Source organism: Triturus cristatus, chromosome 8, assembly GCF_964204655.1.
Source record: "Triturus cristatus chromosome 8, aTriCri1.1, whole genome shotgun sequence".
Taxonomy (NCBI): Eukaryota; Metazoa; Chordata; class Amphibia; order Caudata; family Salamandridae; genus Triturus; species Triturus cristatus.
Window position 1 is genome coordinate 1,668,834,220 of NC_140591.1, and position 20,275 is coordinate 1,668,854,494.

The 20,275-nt window shown below is 42.2% G+C and overlaps 1 protein-coding gene across 1 annotated transcript in view; it reads right to left on the minus strand.

The window, feature by feature from the left end:
- LOC146808541 (extracellular calcium-sensing receptor-like) overlaps positions 1 to 19,228 on the minus strand; it is a 69,459-nt gene extending 50,231 nt beyond the window's left edge. Inside the window, exons 1-2 of the mRNA XM_085623991.1 lie at positions 19,020 to 19,228; positions 13,878 to 14,169 (exon numbers count right to left, since the gene is read on the minus strand). Of these exons, the coding sequence (XP_085480117.1) occupies positions 13,878 to 14,169; positions 19,020 to 19,228 (501 nt within the window). The remainder of the gene's footprint in view (positions 1 to 13,877; positions 14,170 to 19,019) is intronic.
- Between the last annotated feature and the right edge of the window lie 1,047 nt (positions 19,229 to 20,275).

A 20,275-nucleotide genomic window follows, 5' to 3' on the forward strand; every position in this document is an offset into this window, starting at 1 on the left:
AGGGTGGTGGGCACCGAAATTTCAACAACTAACTTCGAACTCCAGAGGGAATTCTTAGCTCTTAAATAAACAATAGGGGCTTTGAACACTCCTATTTCCAAACTATATCGTATAGTTGCAGATCATAGCAGCATGGAAACAGCACCACCCATGGGTCTCCTGGGTACAAGCATGTTCATGAAATCAAACCAGATTTCTACCCGTAATTCACGAACACCATGCAACACTCCAATCACCAACCCTGCAATTCTGGCCATCGAGAAGGGGACACCCGCAATATGCCACCCCCACATAATAAATATCAAGATGGCCCCAGAGGAAATATTAGGGGGATGAGTGGGCCATAGCAAAAGAACCATTCCACCAGATCACAGGCCACAGTGAGGCGTTCCAACTTCTTCTGCCCCGCCTAATCCCCCATTATGTCCCCTAGTGTACCATCTATATGACCAATGTCCCTAAAGCTGATTGCAACAACAAACATGAGTCTGGGGAGGCCCTTAAGAACAAAGTTTTTCACTGGATCAGGCATGTAAGGGGCTGTCGATCAGTGATAAGGGACGATATCTTGAGGGTAAGAAGATGCGTCCTGAATAATAGCACTGTTGACGCAGTAGAACTCACCCTCACAAGTGAAAACCTAGTGCATAATCTAGTCGCTTTGGTAGCCAGATCTTACCCTTCTTTCCCCACCATCATTCAACTGAAACTGAACATCCCTCCATCTGTGGCTACTCCCAAGACGGTAGCAGCACCACTTAGAGATATATTACTTGCACCTCTTTTGCATAATGACTGACTCACACTAGAGTCCCCATGGCAATGTGTGTGTCCCTCCAACACTGATCAAGATGTTACCTTCCCTTTGATGCACACGGGCCCAGAAGCCAGTGCCCTTTAGCACCCACCTTCCCCTACACGCTCATTTTCCCTCACCATTGAGAGATGACGATCAGGCTGGTGTTATGATTACACGTACACACTAGACCAGCCATATGGCCCAACCTTCCACATCACCTACCACTCCCAATCCATCACTCCTCTTAGATGCAAGGAAACTAAAAATAGCATCATGGAATGTGTTGGGCATAAGGGGAAAAACAGATCGCCCGCTTTGGCTTGAGTTCATTAACCAACATGAGATTTGCATCCTGCAGAAAACCTGGAGCCTGACCCCCACTTTTATCCTAGGCTTCGCAACTTTTTATAAACCGGAAATCCCCTCAAAACATGGCCGCCCCCCTGGAGGGCTCCTCATTTTGATTAGCATTGCACTAAGCTGTGCTTTTGAGGAGCTCCCTACCAACAACTGTGATATCCTTTGGGTTAGACTCAAAGGCCCACTTGGCCAGTCCATAGACATTTTTAACATCTGTGCAAGGAGACTAAGAGCAGGCAGATCACCTACCCTGCAGGCCTTAGATGAGGTATTGGATGCAAAACAGGTTGCTTACCCCTTAATCGTGGGAGGTGACTTTAATGTATCTTTCAAGACCCTCGATTGGGAAGATATCCTAGAAGTTAATGAGAGGATAACAAGTGGTCGGTTCCATCTTTGGAGCTACCCCCAATGAAGAAGTGGTTAGAAGCAGCCCTCCAGCTGAACTCCCTAACTCTAGCACATAGGCTATGTAGGAGAGTAGGATCTGCTTCACATGGGTACCCCCACTTTTTTCTGGTGTTTCACTGTTTTTCGACCTTAGTCTGGCTGTGGCCCTGCTAATCAGGACCACAGCCTAGCTGCTTCCTCTCTAAAATGGTTTCCATGTACATTAGGTACATATCTAATTGGATTCTGGAGTGCCTTATGAGCCACTAGTATAAGGTTTACTATGTACCTAGGGCATAGGTACCTCAGAGGCCTACCAGGGGCTGAAGCAAGTATTATGTCACCCTTGGGAAGCACTCCAAAATGGCACCACAGGTCTGCTTCTGCAGCCTGGGTAAGGGTGTGCTTGCACCCCTTACAGTGGTATAGGCTACCTATATCCACACATATATACAGACACATATAAACCTATAAGTCACTCCTATGGCAGGCCTGGACAATCCTGAAGGCAGAGTGATTGGTTTTGTGTGAGAGGGTGCCCAAGCATGAGCTGAGCCGCTCTGCAGCTTTCGGAAATACTTCCTTATGGCTGTTCTGTGATACAGCCATACATATACTCTTAAGTGCATTATAACCTCACGGTAAATGCTAACTTTGGAATGGCTGCATCAAAACATGTCGAGTTTGGTGTCAAACGCTTTGGAATACTAACCCACCACCAGTTTCGGCGGCGGGGGTAGCATTCCACCCTTCTAGAGGGAGAGACATGTTCACACTGGTCAAACCCGGTAGGACTTTCCTGAGCCCTGGCATCACAAACTGGATGCCTCTGCCACAGACACGGGTCTGGCCTTCTGCTGCTGACCGAAACTCCGGCAGGGGAGGCCTGGACAATAGGTTTCCTGTCGAAGTGGGTGTAACCACCTCCCCAGACAGGAAGATGTTTATTGGGGCTGGGCTGGAGCACTCTCTGGTGCTTTGAAGTCCTGCACTGGGGGCACATTTGGTGTCCCTGTGCATAGTCCAGTTCAAACCGGTTGCAGGGGCTACCTGCCCCTGCTGTGGCGTGCAACTGGACAAAGAAAATGGGTGTAACCACCCCTCCTTCCAGGCCCACCCATGGTGGGGCCTTAGAGTTAGTCTATCCCCTCAACACAGTATAAGTATAGGAATCCAGTCCTCAGGACTTTAGATTACCCTGGACGAAACTCTGCAACATACATCCTGGACCTTCGACGTTCTATCCAGACTAGAAGACTGAAGAAATCTCCCTTGGGGTCAAGGAGTGACTCCCCTGCTTGGCTGGCACCAAAGAAGCAACAGACCGGTCTGCATCTCTGAAGCTCCTGCCAGACGCTGAAGTCTTTGCATCACCAGAGGTGGATTTCCAGACTTCCTCGAGGCTACCCTGAGACCCCAGCAATGCTGAGGCCCGTGACTATCGTGGGTGACGTGGAAACGTAACCCCTGGAAAACGTGATCTTTTGCAACAACAGCATCTTTCTGGGCTTCCTCGAAGTTGTGTTTTGGGCTCCTAGTAGCCCTAGCCTTGAGCACATCCTGCACCGAAGATTGCTGGCCTCCACTCCACAAGTGACCCGTGGGCCAGTTTCAAGTGTGACTGCTTGAGGCTCCTTCGCGGTCACTAACCCGTTGGCTAGCAGGTCCCCACGAAGGCAGCTCCTCTTCTGCTTGGGCTTTCCTGGTTGCTCCAGATGTGCCCTGATTTACCCTTGCTGGGTGAGTCTCTTAGACCTTGCTGGTCTGCACCGCAGTCCTTTCTCTGAATTCCAGTGACTTGCTGTTGCCAAGGCTTGTTGGGTCAAATCTGGTCGCCGACACCGCAGCACTCGACAGACTTTGTGGGACAGCTAGAATTCGGCTCATGGACTTCCTTGACGCCTCCTGGACCTCGTGGCTGAAGAGTCAAGACACCCATCAACTCACCTGAAGCACCCGACATCTGTGGGCATTGGTCCATCCTGCCCTCGGTTACTGGTTAGTGACCCAGACTCTGTCCCCTCTGCTTTCAGGTTACTTCCATCCCTGATCCAGATTTGGATCTCATCGGACACGTCTCCTCTTCACGGCAGCAGCAGTTTTTGCAGGCTCCGATTGAAATCGACGACGTGACCCAACACCAAAAGACACCTATGCAGCCGGCTTCACTGGGTGAAGTAACTTGAGTACTACGGTACTCCCGTGGGTGCTAGCCCTAGGACTTCCTAAGTCCAAAAGGGTTTGGTCCTGACTCAATTCTAAGTGTCCCTAATCTTTAAATTTCCAACCGCGACATTGCCCATAGAAGATAACGGGAACCCGCGGTTGTGTTCACACACTGCAGACAGTCCCCGTGGGTCCCCTGTGTCACTACCTTGGGTGGTTCCTTGGGGTACCAGCGATTCTACAGGCTCTAGGCCTTGTGTCTAGTTCAGTCGTGGTTCTTATACCACTTTTTTGGTATATGGTTTGGTACGCCCCTAGGGTCCAAACGTGTATTTGTGCTATTACTGATGCTTGCTCACTTGTAAGTTAAGTACTTCGAACTTCAGTCTCATAAAGAGACTAGAGGGGTGTGTGTTAGCCTAAATACATATATTTTAAATATATACCTGGTGTGGTTGTCCTTTCATTGGCTCATTCAAGAGATTATAGACTGGTAAAACAAGCTGCTTTACATTCCTTCAAGACTTAGCCTGAAGGCTGCTCTCCATAGCTACCTCTAGGATAGCTTTCAATAAATGTTGTCTTTAACCTATCACCATAAGGGGTTGTTTGGACTGATACAAGTTGCCCACTAGAACTAGTGGACAGCATATATCAGGCCACCTTCTCACATTGGTGTGCAGCGTGTGGGATTCCAGCTTGCCATTGTTTTACTAGATAATCTCAATTGAATTGATTAATTGAAAACCACTAAAGGTACCTGAGGTACATATAATATCAAGTTTAGCTACAGTAAGTTCTACTGAACTCAGAGTTGTGTGTCAAGGTATAGCACACTCTTTCTACAACTCAAGAGAGTTTAGTAGGCCACACTAGTGTAGGTAAAGCAATACACCACACCACATTAGTAATGTCTAACCAGCCAGGAACCAGTGGGTCCCTACCAGGGACCAGTGAGCTCCTTCCCTATCAATATGAGGATCTCTCCTTTGCTCAGCTAAGGGCCTTATGTTCCATTAGGAAGCTGAAGACAGGCAAAAGTCCATCCACCCAGCATCTCATAAAGATACTTAAGCTGGATGATATCACAGGGCCTAGTGGGCCTGATGAGGTAGACAGTGTGGGTGGGACAGCAGGTGAGGGTGGGCCTAGGGTTAACAATTCCCCTGACCCTATCTATAATGCTGACCAGACTGGTGACAATGACCAGACTCTGGTGAACACAGATCTCCTGGATGAGGATGAGGAGGATGACAATAATGCTCCTTCCTTTATTCCTCCAGGTAGGCCTGACAACAGGGCTAGAAGGGATAGATCTCTGTCATTGTGATCTATCTAGTCTGTCTCCTCTATAGGAACTTCTGTCTCTTCTCACAGAGGGAGGGAAACCTCCCAGGAGAGGAGAGAGAGACTGCTGAAGTATGAGCAAGACACGTTCAACCTCAGAAAGCAGCTGATGGCCTTAGATAGGGAAGCCCTAGAGCTCTAACGAGCTAGTAAAAAGGAAGGACTCGAGTCCCTTGGTGGCAGAAATTTCCCTAGAGATAGTGAGAGGTCTTATGACCATAGAAACCTAAGTAAGATTGTCCCTCCCTACCAGAGTGGGGATGACATCCACAAATGGATAACTGCCTTGGAGAGGGCCTGTGAAGTACAGAAGGTCCCTCAAGGTCAGTGGGCAGCAATCTTATGGCTCTCCTTTGCAGACAAAGGTAGAGACAAGCTCCTCACTGTAAGAGAAGAGGGTGCTGATGATTACAAAGTCTTGAAAAGTGCACTGATAGATGGGTTTGGCCTAACCACTAAACAATGCAGGTTAAAGTTCAGAGACATCCAAAAAGCACAAAATCAAGACTGGGTTGACTTTGTTGACTGTGCTGCTAAGGCTCTGGAAGGTTGGTTATTCGGCAGTAAAGTGTGTGACTTCAAAGGATTGTATAATCTGATAATGAGGGAGCAGATTCTTAATAACTGTCAAAATCAGCTGTTGCACCAGTACCTGGTAGACTCTGATCTGACCTCTCCCCAATAATTGGGAAAGAAGGCAGACAAATGGGTCAGAACCAGGGTGAGGCAGAAGGTACAGAACCAAGGTGGTGACCCTAAGAAGCAAGATTCTAAGAACTCTGACAAGGGTGGGGACAAGGGCCAAGACCAGAAGTCTTCTCAAGGGCCCCCAAAATCTTCTTCTAATGGGGAGTCACGGCCAAGTAAGGGCAAAGGCCAAAAGAAACCTTGGTGCAAAATCTGTATGCAGAAAACTCACTGGACCAGTGACTACACCTAGGCCTTAAGAAACTACTCCAGCCACCACCAATGCCCCTAAGGCACCTGCTCCCCCTATTGCAGTCACAATTGGTGGTGGGAATACACAGAATAAGGGTGTAGTAGGGTTGACCCTGGGTTCTGAGATGGACTCTGGCCTAATCAGATCACCAACTCAGGCTGTGCTTGTCAGTGATGGGGGCATGGGTATGTCCCCCTTTGTGAGTCCCAGTAACTTGGACAAATACAGACAGCAGCCTTTAATAAATGGAGTAGAAGCTTGGGCATTCAGGGACATAGGAGCAAGTATCACAATGGTGACAAAAGATCTTGTGGATCCTGGGCAGATTATACTTGGTGAAATGTACCAAGTGACCAATGCTAGCAATGTCAGAACAGACCATTCTCTGGGAGTTGATAACTTCTCCTGGGGAGGGGTAACTGGCCTTAAGAAGGTTGTGGTAAGTGCAGACCTACCAGTACAGTGCTTGCTTGGCAATGATCTAGAGACTTCAGCTTGGGCTGAAGTGGAGCTCAGGACACTTGCAGAAATGTTAGGGATCCCTGCACATGTCTTTGCTGTGACCAAGTCATTGGCAAAAATGTCTCAAACTGGACAGGCCCTGGATTCTTGAATAATGGACCAGGTGCCTCACAAGAGGAAGAGCAGTAGGGTTAAGGCAGAGCCTTCCCACCTGACTCAGAATGCTGATCAGTCTCCTCAGGGAGATGATCTTGAGCCTGAAGAAGGAACTGTCCCAGAGGAGCTTGGACCTGACCAGGTTGAGTTCTTGGGGACAGGGGGCCCTTCCAGGTCTGATCTGAGACAAGAGCAGAAAACCTGCCCCTCTCTTGAACCCCTCTGACAGCATGCTGCTGATGAGGCTGCTAGTAATGCTAGTGGCACCCATAATGTTTATTGGGATGATGGACTCCTATACTCAGAGAGTAGAGACCCTAAGACTGGTGCATCCAGGAGGTTGGTTATACCTCTGAAGTTTAGGGGTTTCCTCTTGACACTAGCCCATGATATTCCCCTAGCAGGACACCTGGGCCAGAACAAGACTTGGGACATAATTGTTCCTCACTTTCACTGGCCCCACATGTCAGAAGACACAAAGGAGTTTTGTCGCTCCTGTGTAACCTGCCAAGCCAGTGGCAAAGCAGGTGGCACTACAAAGGCCCCCCTGATACCACTACCTGTGGTGAGGGTGCCCTTTGAGAGGGTTGGGATTGACATTGTTGGTCCCATGGATCCTCAAACAGCATCTGGGCACAGATTTATACTGGTGGTGGTGGATAATGCCGCCAGGTACCAAGAGGCAATTCCCCTAAGGACCACTACAGGACTTGTAGTGGCAAGAGCTCTCTTGAGTGTGTTCTCAAGAGTAGGCTTTCCTAAGGAGGTAGTATCTGACAGGGTTGCAAACTTCATGTCTAGTAACTTGACTGCTATGTGGAGGGAGTGTGGAGTGAACTACAAGTTCACCACATCCTATCACCCACAATGTAATGGTTTAGTTGAGAGATTCAACAAAACCTTAAAGGGCATGATTAAAGGACTCCCAGAGAAGCTTAGGCGAAAATGGGACCTACTCTTGCCCTGCGTTTTATTTACATACAGGGAGGTGCCTCAAAAGGGGGTTGATTACAGCCCATTTGAACATTTGTTTGGACACCCTGTCATTGTCAGACTGATTTGCAAATGGTCATGTCTGAACTGGGGTGGTGTGGTGAGCAAAATAACGATGGATTAAACCCAGATCTGTGACTGGGGGTGAATGTTTTGCCATTGTGCAACATTCCGTCCATCATCTTGTGTGTTTTGCTGTTCACCCTATGTGGGAAGGGTATGCCCAGACGTGGGTCCCGTGCTCACTACGCCACTGGAATCAAGCTATCCTGGCTGATGATGGCTGATAGCCATAAACCGGTCCTAGGATGCTTGATTCCGGTCCAAGGAAGACATGGCTTGGCAGTTCGGGCAGGACTGTTCCCATGAGGCACAGGGTCAAGACTGATTTGCAAATGGTCATGTCTGAACTGGGGTGGTGTGGTGAGCAAAATAACGATGGATTAAACCCAGATCTGTGACTGGGGGTGAATGTTTTGCCATTGTGCAACATTCCGTCCATCATCTTGTGTGTTTTGCTGGACTCCTGTATGTAGGCAACTTGGCACCGGAGACTCTGGAGAGACGATGTGCATACTGAAATCTGATGCAAGACAACTATTCGTGTGTGCAACTGCAAAGCTTTTAGGCCACTCATGGGCGATCAGAAGGAGGGCACAGACAGCACCCCGGCCAACCACTGACAATGGCTTACATGATCCCCTGTCTTTGTAAGTACCTTTCTGGCCATCTAACTTCAAGATGTAAGGAGTCATTTTAATTTCCTTTTTAATGTACATTTTCGATTGCCACCCAATTGTTTTCATTGTCATGACTGGTTTTATAATTGCTTCTTATATAATTGTGTGTTGATTATAATTGTATTATTTTAACCAATGCACATGCACTTTAGATAAGGGACCTTTTCAATTTTGTACATTAACTTTTCCTTTGTTGATAAGACTCCATGATGTAAGCTTGTATTGCAAGATATCTGTTGTTTTTAAATTTTTATTGTTCGCTATTTAACTTTTTATAGATTGTCAGTTTTAACTGCATTGTCAAGTCTTATCATACGTATTGTATTGTCCCCCTATCGACATGTGTGAAGCTTATCTTGAATCTTTGTTTCTTTTATGGTATCTCACCGAAATAAAGAGCTTTGACTGACTGATTTATACATTAGTCTACCAAGTGCGCTATGTTCTCTAGAGTTTTAAGCTGATGATTTGAATGACATCAATATCACAGTCATCAGTAATGATACTAGACCTACCATACCATTCTCAGTGTTCAGATTCTGTAATGACCTGTTTATGACTAATTCTAAGTCTGTGGGTTTTAAAGGCAGCATTCCAGTATTATCAGGTTTAAGAAGCTGCATCGTCTCCAGTATAGGCTTAAAACTAAATAAAGGATCATTATGTTACAGCATCACTTCTAGATTAATAATTAATGTCATCTATGAAATTATGGCAAGTCTTCATTTCCTAAGATCTGGAAAGAGACGAGCAAAGGACCATGTTTCTCCCTGTAGGTCGATGGCACTGTACCTTGGCTCCATTAAAAAGGAGTACCATTTTGATTCTCCAAAGTGTCTCTCCAGCATCACAACTGTCCAGCTGGAGTATGGCAGGAAATATTCCCACTATGTATATTGATCACTTTTGACAGGAATGCATAAGCAGTGTACAGATACACCTCACTGTAGTCTTGAAGTTAATTCCCCATTTACCATTACATTTAGAACATTTTTGGAATATGAAATGTGCTCTGCCTGGATTCTACTAAAGTGGACTAAGGAAGGCATCCTCTCTTCTGACTGCGATCCCACCTTATTCACACATTTTAGTTTTGCCTACGAGATACTTTTTCAAATGACTGACCTCACAATGACCTGAACTGGGATGAAAAGCCTGTGGTGCTGCCTACTGAGACATCAGTGTTTGAGGAGGGCACTCCAGGTCATCAAGGCAGTCTTTAGGATGGTGTGACCAATGCAGCCACACCTGGTGCTGACCTCGGTGGGTGCTGTGTTTGGAAATAATAGAAATAAACTACAGGTTTAGAAGCACCTGCTGCAGAGTTCCTTGTGTGTCCAGCAGTTTTCAGGCAACAATAAAAAATGTCAAGATAACTCTGGTGATTATTGTTATTACTTGCGAAAGATGGAGTCTTGTCTAGGAACAGTTTGGACTCATCATAGTGCAGAGGGTTAATGTGCCTACTGCAAATAACCAGCACCATGCAGATCACTAAGCTGTATTTTATGTGGCTATCTCAGTAGATTTCTGTCTTTGTGACAGAGATCCTTCAATTACTTCTAGTTCATCAGTTACGATCCTAATATAGCACAGTAAGCTATGAATTGTCATAAAAGAGCTACATCCAATATGTTAGAACGTGATTTTTTCCCCCCAGGCTTTCATTATTCTATTGCTGCTAAAAATGTTTGGGTAGAAATACATTTTTATTAGTAAAGCCACTGTGGTATGTTTTAAATCCTGAGTTTGTGCTTCTCCAGACCAAGAACTCTTACTGGCTACCAGCATGAATGACATGTGGTTCACTCATGTTGCAATCCTCATTGTGTTATGCAACATTTCCTATAGACTGATTTACACATGTATGATTCCTTTTGTCTGTATAATGTGTGTGTTTGTAATGTGAAGTGCTCTGACACCCTAAACTGTTATATGTAGTGCTCTAAAATTCATTAAATGTATGTGACAGAGGGTAAGGAGTACTGTTGGAAGGAGGGAGTGAGGGAATCCGTGTAGAAGGAGTTGATGGAGGGGCACACACGATATTGTCGTGCTGGGCACCCCAGCACTAAAGCCAGCCCTGCAGTTCATAATTCATTCATTGGAATTGATCCTTCCAACCCCTGTGGAATCACATACATTAGGAGGCCTAGATCAAGTGGTCACTTATGGGAGAAGGGCAATGGCTGGAGTTGGTGAGCAAAAGAGAGATCCATATATTTCAGACAGGGATCACGGTTTTGTATTTCAGTTGCTTGAAACTCTGAGATAGTTGTGCTGTCACATAGCACGCCCCCAAAATATGAAGTGTGTCACTTTCATGCAAAACTTGGTTGTGAAGCAGTATAGATTGAAAAGGATTGGCTTAGGAGTGATCAGCTGTTTACCCAGCTCCAAAGAGATCCATGGATCTGAAGACTAGAGAGAGCATTCCAGCTCTACTGAAGACACATTCTATCGCACCGGACTAGAAATTCTCGCTCACACATTTTGGTCCAAGTCTGGTTACACCAGTGACCTGTTTTTTTTTTTATAAAACTTTCCATTAATAGCAGTACCATAAGAACCTTAAGGTAGAGGAAGCTGTTCCCTGACTGAGATAATTCCAGTGGACAATTTGAGCTAGAGATATCTCTCATTTGCTCCTTGTGGAACCTCCCTCTCGAGGAGGCAGCTGTAGAAGTTGTTCTACATTTTAGGGTTTGTATGAAGAGGTCATGGTTTATGGTGTCAAAAGCCAACTACATGCCCAGCAGTCATAGGAGCCAATTTTCTGTTGTAGACTCCCTTTTTGTGTGTTTTAGATGCCTTTCAAATTGTTGGCTTTTAAGGATTGTATGACATAATTTCGAAAGACAAAAATTCGACCTACAAAAATATCGCAACAAAAATATCGTGGTCAAGAATATCGACATCCTATCTACAACATGGTAAGTACAAAAATATCGATAATTTAATATCGATGTCAAAAATATCGTAATTCAAAAATATCGTTTTTTTTTAGTTTAAAAATATATGTAAAATAAACCAAATAATACTTATAAATCAAAGAAACATAATTAAATATATTTTATAATATGTAAAATTTATAATAAATATATGTAATTAAATGAAACTTTAATTAAACATATATATATAATATATAATATATACACTTACTTAATAATTACTTTTAATAATAATTTCTGTAACATATAAATTATTAAATATTTATTTAAATTACCAATACATCTATACACATAAAACTATAACATTAATAAATATTAAATAATTACATATAGCAAATAATAATCAATAATTTTAATTTGAATAATTTTTATTATTAATTATATATTACAATAGCTAAAATATTACAAAACATATTTAATATCAGACACAATAAAACTATTAGTCCAACTTCAACATAAACAACAGTAAGGAAAATGTTGGATAGCGTAGGGGTAAAAATAACTATTCCAACTCCCGAGAGTGCAACAGTAGGGAAAACATTTGATAGCATAGGGGTAAAAATTACTATTCCAACTCCAAAGAGTGCAACAGTAGGGAAAGCGTTGGATAGCGTGGGGGTAAAAATTACTATTCCAACTCCAGAGAGTGCAATAGTAGGGAAAGTGTTGGATAGCGTAATGGTAAAAATTACTATTCCCACTCCAGAGAGTGCAATAATAGGGAAAGTGTTGGATAGCGTAAGGGTAAAAATTACTATTCCCACTCCAGACAGTGCAACAGTAGGGAAAACGTTGGATAGCGTAGGGGTACAAATAACTATTCCAACTCCAAAGAGTGCAACAGTAGGGAAAACGTTGGATAGCGTAGGGGTAAAAATTACTATTCCAACTCCACAGAGTGCAATAGTAGGGAAAGTGTTGGATAGCGTAAGGGTAAAATTTACTATTCCCACTCCAGAGAGTGCAATAGTAGGGAAAGTGTTGGATAGCGTAAGGGTAAAAATTACTATTCCAACTCCAAAGAGTGCAAGAGTAGAGAAAAGGTTGGATAGCGTAGGGGTAAAAATTACTATTCCAACTCCAAAGAGTGCAACAGTAGGGAAAGCGCTGGATAGCGTAGGGGTAAAAATTACTATTCCAACTCCAGAGACTGCAACAGTAGGGAAAGCGCTGGATAGCGTAGGGGTAAAAATTACTATTCCCACTCCAGATAGTAAAACAGTTGTGAAAGCACTAGATAGCATAGTGATTCTATGAACATTATAACCAATTCAATAATTTCTTATAAAAAACATTGCATGTTAACAATGTTTTAAAACAAAAAATATTATTAAATACCAATTATGTAAAATAAATATTTAAATAAATAAATTTAAATTACATCCCACACTATTCCCCCTTTGACACACAACACACTACGCATACAAAATACACAATAGATTTATATATCAATTTCTCTCTTATTTGCAATTAATAATACATTCTTTATAATTAATATAGTTATTAATTGACTAATTAATACATATTAACTACGAAATTACAAATATTCACCTATTAATTATTAATTAACAATACATTAATTAGCAATAACAACAAATAAAATACAATAATAAATTATTTATATTTACTATATTTAACTAACTAATAACAATTAATTAATATTAATTACAAATAAATAAAATATATCATTATTTATTTTATTTTAATTACATCCCACCCTATTCCCCTATAAACCCACAACACACTACACATAAAAATTCACATAATTATTTTAATTATCAATTAATCACTTAATAAAATTAAATCACCAATTAATTTCTAATTAACAATTAATTAATTAACAATAACAATAAATAAATATTAATAATAAACTAATTATAATGTATATAATTAACCAATTAATAAAATATTTTTACAATTAATAATTAATTAACAATTAATTAATCAATTAATTACCAATTATTAATTAATACCAATTAATTAATCATAAATACCAATTAAACAACACATATTAATTCATTAATTATAATTAAATTACTTCCCACCCTATTCCCCTATAAACCCACAACCCGCTCTGATACTAAAATGATAAATTAAATTTAAAATAATTATTAATCTCTAAACATTTATTTTTAAATGTATTAAAATACATTACAATTATCTTTAACATACAAATAAAATACATATTAAATGACATTACACTAAATAAATATCGATATTATTGACATCGAAATTTTTACTTACGATATTACTTACATCGAAATTAATTACCTCGATATTATTAACTTTGATATTACTTACCTTGGGATCGATATTCTGTCCGTCGATATTCTTGACTTCGATATTCTGTACCTACGATATTAAAAACACGATATTATCGTAGGTCGAAATTTAAAACTTGATATTTTGGCTAAACACCCTTTTAAGAAGGTCTACACTTGAACACCCACATATATTTCTATGAAAGGGAGCTCTATGGTGACCTGCAAGTTCTCTGTTTGGGTTGTATCTGCCACGATTATTCCATCCAGTCATGAAATGATCTATTCAGCTGCTCCATGCACCCTGCTTACCATGGGGAAATGGAAAGGTCCTGAAATTCTGGCTAGTGGAAGAGACGTGGATGACAGCATTTCTCCAACAAGTCCTACTGGTATTGATTTTAAATTGCAGTTGTACCCCGGCATTGGGTCAGACTTCCCTGAGAGCACTTGTAAGAGCCCTTGAATGGCCCTATTTTGAGAGGTGCAGGAATCGAAGATCCGGAAACCCAAAGTAATGTTTGATAACAGGTCAGGGGTGTGATTAATTTCCTCAATGGCAAAAAGCATGGCCAGCAGGTCCCGGTAAAAGCGATTGGCAAACCTGTGGGGTCAAAAGAGTATGTGATTGATGACATCAGGTAATGACAAATATTTCAACTCCTACGCAGGCAAATAGAAAAGCTATAACATACTCAGCAGGCTTTGAGAAAAAGACCACAGTTCGATGACAGGTTGCTACAGATGTGGCTGTTGGGCGGTTTATTGGGAAAGAGTGCCTTCCTCTCATATTAACACATCATGGTCTTTGGGGCATTGGAGTTTGTGTTCATTTATTGTGAATATTACACATGTCAAATGGAATACTGGCCATCTGGCACTTTCATAAAAAAAAATTCATCAAAGGTTTCAGATGTTTTTTTGTATCAATATGTGAAAGCTATAACCCACATTTTTCTGGGTAGCAGGAAATATAATCTTTTATTCAACGTGTGGGATTGTTTTTCTGCATACACAGTAGTGTTACAGTAGAGGCACAAAGTAGTCATGACAAACAGGAAGTAGTGCCGCTGCAGAAAGCACGTCAATAAAGGGGTGGACAGGGAAGAGTAGCGAAGATGGATCTTAGTCCCACAATAAATTGGACTCCTAACTACCTGAATTTCTGCTGGTAATTCTCTGACTCTCAACTCACCCCCTTGTACCACTGTGGCCGTTTGATGGCATAGTGCGGCATTAAGAACTGCAAATAAAAATATTCATAAATCAAAGGTACTCATGGGTGTTTCCTACAAATCAAAGGTATTTCCTACAAATGGTGCTGCCAAAAACGATTTGAAAATGGCAACTTGTCCTGGTGCTCTGTGTCTTAGACTGCAGTTACATTTGTAGCTGTGGCTCAGAGGCCACATCTTCAGCATCACACAATAAATACAAATCATAAATAAAAATAGATATATAACTTCATACAATATCTTTGCATCAACCCTCTACAATCAGTGGTCTGTTCAGGTGTCATTTACATTTTGTTTCTACCCACCTCAACATACACCATGGGATCAATGGATCTGACTTCTTCACCCCCTGGCTCTTTTGTACTGTGAGTGATGTCATTTTGTTTGATTACACTTGCCCCTCTGCAGAGAAGTGCATTCCAGTGCCAGGGCTGATGACTCAATACTTCACTTTGCACATTTTTCTTTCTGTCCTTTCTATATCCTTTTTAAATATCCTTGCATGTTTAAGCTATATCTTTATTTACAGTAATTCAAGTTCAACAGTAACTTGGTTTTCTATATCAATGATCATATTTACCTCTGATGTACATTATAAACATGATCTCAATTTCCATACCTTTTGGGGCAATGGCTGCCCCCTAGGAAGCACTTCCCTGTTTAATTACAATGATGTGCAATAGTTATCTTTTTTTAAAATAAATATTGTATTAGATGGTGATATCATTTAATGTTTTAATTTTATTGTGTGCTATGTTTGCAATAAAAATAAAAAAATTCTTGTAATGAAACATTTAAAATCAAGTTCCTTGCTCCTTTTGAAAGGGTGCAGACACTCAAACATACTCCAAGTCACCCCAGGGATGAAGACTCCAAGGTACCTCTCAAAACAAGTTAAAGAGAGGCATTCTCCAAACTCATTCAAAGCAGTTCTAGGAGCTGCCTGATCTCCAGTGCTGAGAATGGGCGCAGGCACACAGGCCCTGTTAGACCTATCGGCCTCAGTGTGGTCTGCCCTCAAACATTTTGCCTTCCCCTCTCCTGTTTTTACTGAATTCCTATTTGTCAGTCTTAAGCGTCTGTGCACATTACCACTGCTAACCTGTGCTGAAGTGCTTCCTAGCTAAAACCTGGTAAAAGTGTTATACACCTGATTGGCATATTAAATTTACTTACAAGCCCCTAGTAATGAGGCATACCATATACCCAGGGCCTGAAAATTAGATGCTTCTAGTAGACTTGCAGCACTTAGTGTGCCAAACACTTCAGTAGTCTTTCAAACATGTCTCAGCCTGACATTTTCAGCCTGTAGAGCAGTGTTAAACTGCCAGTTCGACTTGGGGAAAAAAACCCTTTACCAAGTCTAGGACTCCCTTTTTGAAACATATAAGTTACCCCTGGGGTAGACCCCAAACAGCCCATTGGGACGGTGCACTGTATTTAAAACGCTGGACGTGTACTTTTAAGTTGTGCATGTCCTGGTATTGAAATACTACTAAAGTAATGTTTTACTACAGAGCAGCCTACCTCTCCCATAGGATAAAATGTGGTTGCCTCATTACATTTGATAAGGGATAACATTTGTTTGGGAACAGGTAGAAATGTCATGTTTGGTGCATAAGGAATTGTGATGTAGAATCCTCTTCATTGACAACGTTGGATTTCACAATTCTGAAAATTACATTTTTAGAAAGTTGGCATCTTCCTATGCTAGCTATATGGTGCCTGCAGCATGTTCCTGGATCAGATGACTAGGTGTAATTGGAAGTTGGTCTTAGTTTATTCCTTACAGAGAGACACACAACAGGAAAACTGAGGAGTGGCAGGATGTGCCACTCTGGCAGCCCTACTTGCATTTCATGGGAGCTGCCTTAGCACATGGACAAATAACTACACACTAGGCTTCTGTGACTCCAGACATCCTAGGACAAGGGCAGAGAGGCAGGAAATGTCAGACACTTCTATGGGGAGAAAAATCCGGAAGTTTCTTTCACTTCAAAACTTCCACCAGGTATTAAAATAGGACTCTCAGACCCACTCTTCAATTTATATTTGAACCTGCAAAAGGAGTCTCAGAGGACTGTTCTGCTTCCTGTAGCCTGCTGTGTACAGTAGAAGAATACTCCCCTGCACTCTAAAAGGACTGCCCTGATAAGTGAAGCCTGCCCCGTGTTCTTCTCAGAAGCCTGTCCTGCTGCTTAGGACCTCCAGCTCTGCTTGAACCCAGGACTTTTAAAGTGACCCAAGGGGCTAGTTGGCTGGCCTTCTCATTCAGATCTTCTAGAGTGACTCAAAGGGTTAGTTGGCTGGCCCACTGATCAGGGCCACAAGGAAATAAAAAGCTCCAACCATCTTGAACGCACACCTGGGCCCAGATGATTGAGTTCTGAACCTCTAAGCGGTTCCCCTCTGGTGCTAGAATCTTGGAAATGGTGTTTAGGTACCCAGGTGACCTAAATTTAAAACTTGGGAAAATGTTGCCAATGCAGGCACCCTGGCACCATGTTGCAAGGGTGCCTGTGTTGTTGACAGAATTGTTTTTGTGCAGAAAGGGACCAATTCCTGCACAAAAATAATCTTGAAAGGCATTTTCCTCCTATGTGTGCTGCAGAGTGCAGAACACATGGAAAGAGGGAAAAACGAGGAGAAACAAATAAACATATTTCACCTTGTTATGCCTGCTCTGGTGGGGAATAAGGTTTTGGACCTGCCCCAGTATGGAGCAGCATCAGAATCCATGGGTGGTATGGGGGAACACCCACCGCAATGCCCATGGAAATCCTCTTTGGCAGAGAGTAAAGCAATGCAGCACTTACCACTGCCTTGCCATACTCCATATCTATGAGGCAATGCAAAGACAAGCACAGTGGCTTTGGCTTACATCATAAATATGATTGAGAGCCTTACGTCGCTGGAGCATCAAAATAGCGGCACAAGCCTCTCACAATTAGCCTCTCAGAGAGAGCAGTCACTGCAGCCAATGCTTTGGATCAGAGACCCAGGCAGGGGTGATGTCTGCAGCCCCTTTGTCACACGGGAGAGTCAGAGTTTAGTGTGTGACGGTGTGCTCGTCATGGGGATGACAGAAAAATATATTTCAATGTTTTTGTGCATGAAATTAGAAGAATGTGATTCATCATGCATGCACAATTATAATAGTTTATTAACAATAACACTTGGTGACTTAGGTGAATACTGCCCTGCTTTTACTTTCCAGACTCAGATATGATCATGTGAACAGCACCTACCGTACGACTTCCCTTGTTGACTCATATGACTTTATGTACTAATTCAGTCCCACTGGACCCTTAACAACACTGTGCTTCTTATGCAATGTTTTGTCTGTATATGTCTAATATTACCCCTTATAGAATGTCAGATGTGACAAAATGTGATAAACTGCTTTCACCCTTCTGAGGACATCTATTAAAAATATAATAAAATATCCTTACTGCTCACAGGATATCATCTGTAGACACAATGATATCTCTATATAGATATCAGCTGTGACACAACTAGACACACTGCAAAAACAGTTCTTGCTCCTTCTGTGGACAGTAGCTGCAGCGCTTACATGAATACTATAATAAATTAGTCTTATCCATCACACGATATCTGATGAGAAACTTTAAAAACAACATTAAAGTACTCTCCCTCTTCCAAGGATATCAGCTGTGATACTTCTACACATACTGTAATGAACTGCTTTCACCCTCACAGAATATCAGTTGTGAAACGTCTATATATATCATAATAAACTGTCCTTACCCCTCACAGGTTATCAGTTGTGACACTTCCATACATACTGTAGTAAATTGTTATTACCCTCACAGGGTATCAGCTGTGAGGCTTCTATACATACTGTAATAAATTGTTTTCATAGGATATCAGGTGTGAGACTTCTACACATACTGTAATACACTGTTCTTACTCTCACAGGATATCAGCAATGACACTTCCATATGTTCTCTAATAAACTGTACTCACCCCTCATAGGGTATGAATTGTGACACGTCTATACAAGTTGTGGTAAAGTTTTCTTACCTCTCATAGGATATCAGCTGTGCCCTTTCTACACAAACTGTAAACAGTTCTAACAACCTTCACAGGATATCAGTAGAGATGATTGTATTCATACTGCAAAGTAATAAACTGTTGTGGCCTCTCACTGGATACCTGCTAGCACACTTATTCACATGATTTATTAAACTACTCTTACCCTTTGCAGGATATAGGTTGTGGCACTTCCTTGAATGTGAGTTCAGGAGAAGTGTACTCAGAGTGAACCAGGAGAGCACCTCCTAGGATAAGGTCTCCATCCCGGAAGAAGATGTTGAGTTCCAATGTCTCCAGCTTGCAGGCTGTCAGCAGAGCCCTCACTCTGGCACTGACCAGCAGGACAATCACTGTACAGGCCCAGCCACCCATTGCGTGGCCTGGTGGACTGTCTGTGGAGCAGGACATTTACGTTGAGAGCTGATCCCAGATCCTTCTCAGCAGATATTTAGGGATAGACATCTGCCCTCTGATGTAGAGCTTCTTTCAAGGCTGTTTCTTTCTCGGTTTTGTGCCCCGCACTGTATTTAGTTTAAGCACTTGGGATGAGTAGACACCAGAAGCAACATTTGGGTCAATGCACTGGTGCTGGCTCTGTGTCAAACAACACTATTCATGTTCTCTCCCTGGTAGGAGTTTTTATTACAAGTGTTCAGGATCAACTGACTTTTATTCAACAAGGGATTTATGAATTCTGAAATTGCAATGCTATGTTTACCCTTTCCAAGTATCCTCTTTCCCATCACGGGGGAATAGGAGGATTTCAGATAATGAGTAGGTATTATATGTAATTATTATAATAAACTAAGTCCACAATGTACTCTGGCAGAGAGGAGTAAAGAAAACCGGAGCTCAATATATGGATCAATAAACAATTTTCACAAAAATTGCAAAAGCCTATCTGGCTTGACCAAGTAACATACAGGGATATTTTGGGACTGGGTTAAAAACAAGCATTCACTGGCCAAGATTTACTATTGATTAATGTGGGCGCTCACAATGCAATGCAATTTAGGGCGAATAGAAGTACGGACCAACTTTCATATGCTAAAAGGAAGTTTTGTGCCAAAAAATGACCTGAGGGCACCACCTAATGCCTTGTATCTTGGGTACAAATATTAAGTAAGGGACAGATTGTTTTAATTGTGCTGTGGTGCAGCTGAAGACATCATTGTTGAGCCAAACAGGGTGCAAGCACAAAAGGTCAGCTTATAAGAGAAAGCCGCCTTTGAAGGGCAAAACGTGGAGCTGCGTTTTGGTTCTGGTAGACAAGTATGTGTTTGGGACAGAGAGGGGGAACAGTTACCAAGTCAGTTTTCTGTGGGCATATAGTCCTCAGATAGCCACACATCTAGGGTGGGCTACAAATCGCCACACTGAGAGATGTTCTGCCATTGTGGGAGTGAGCAAAATAGTTCA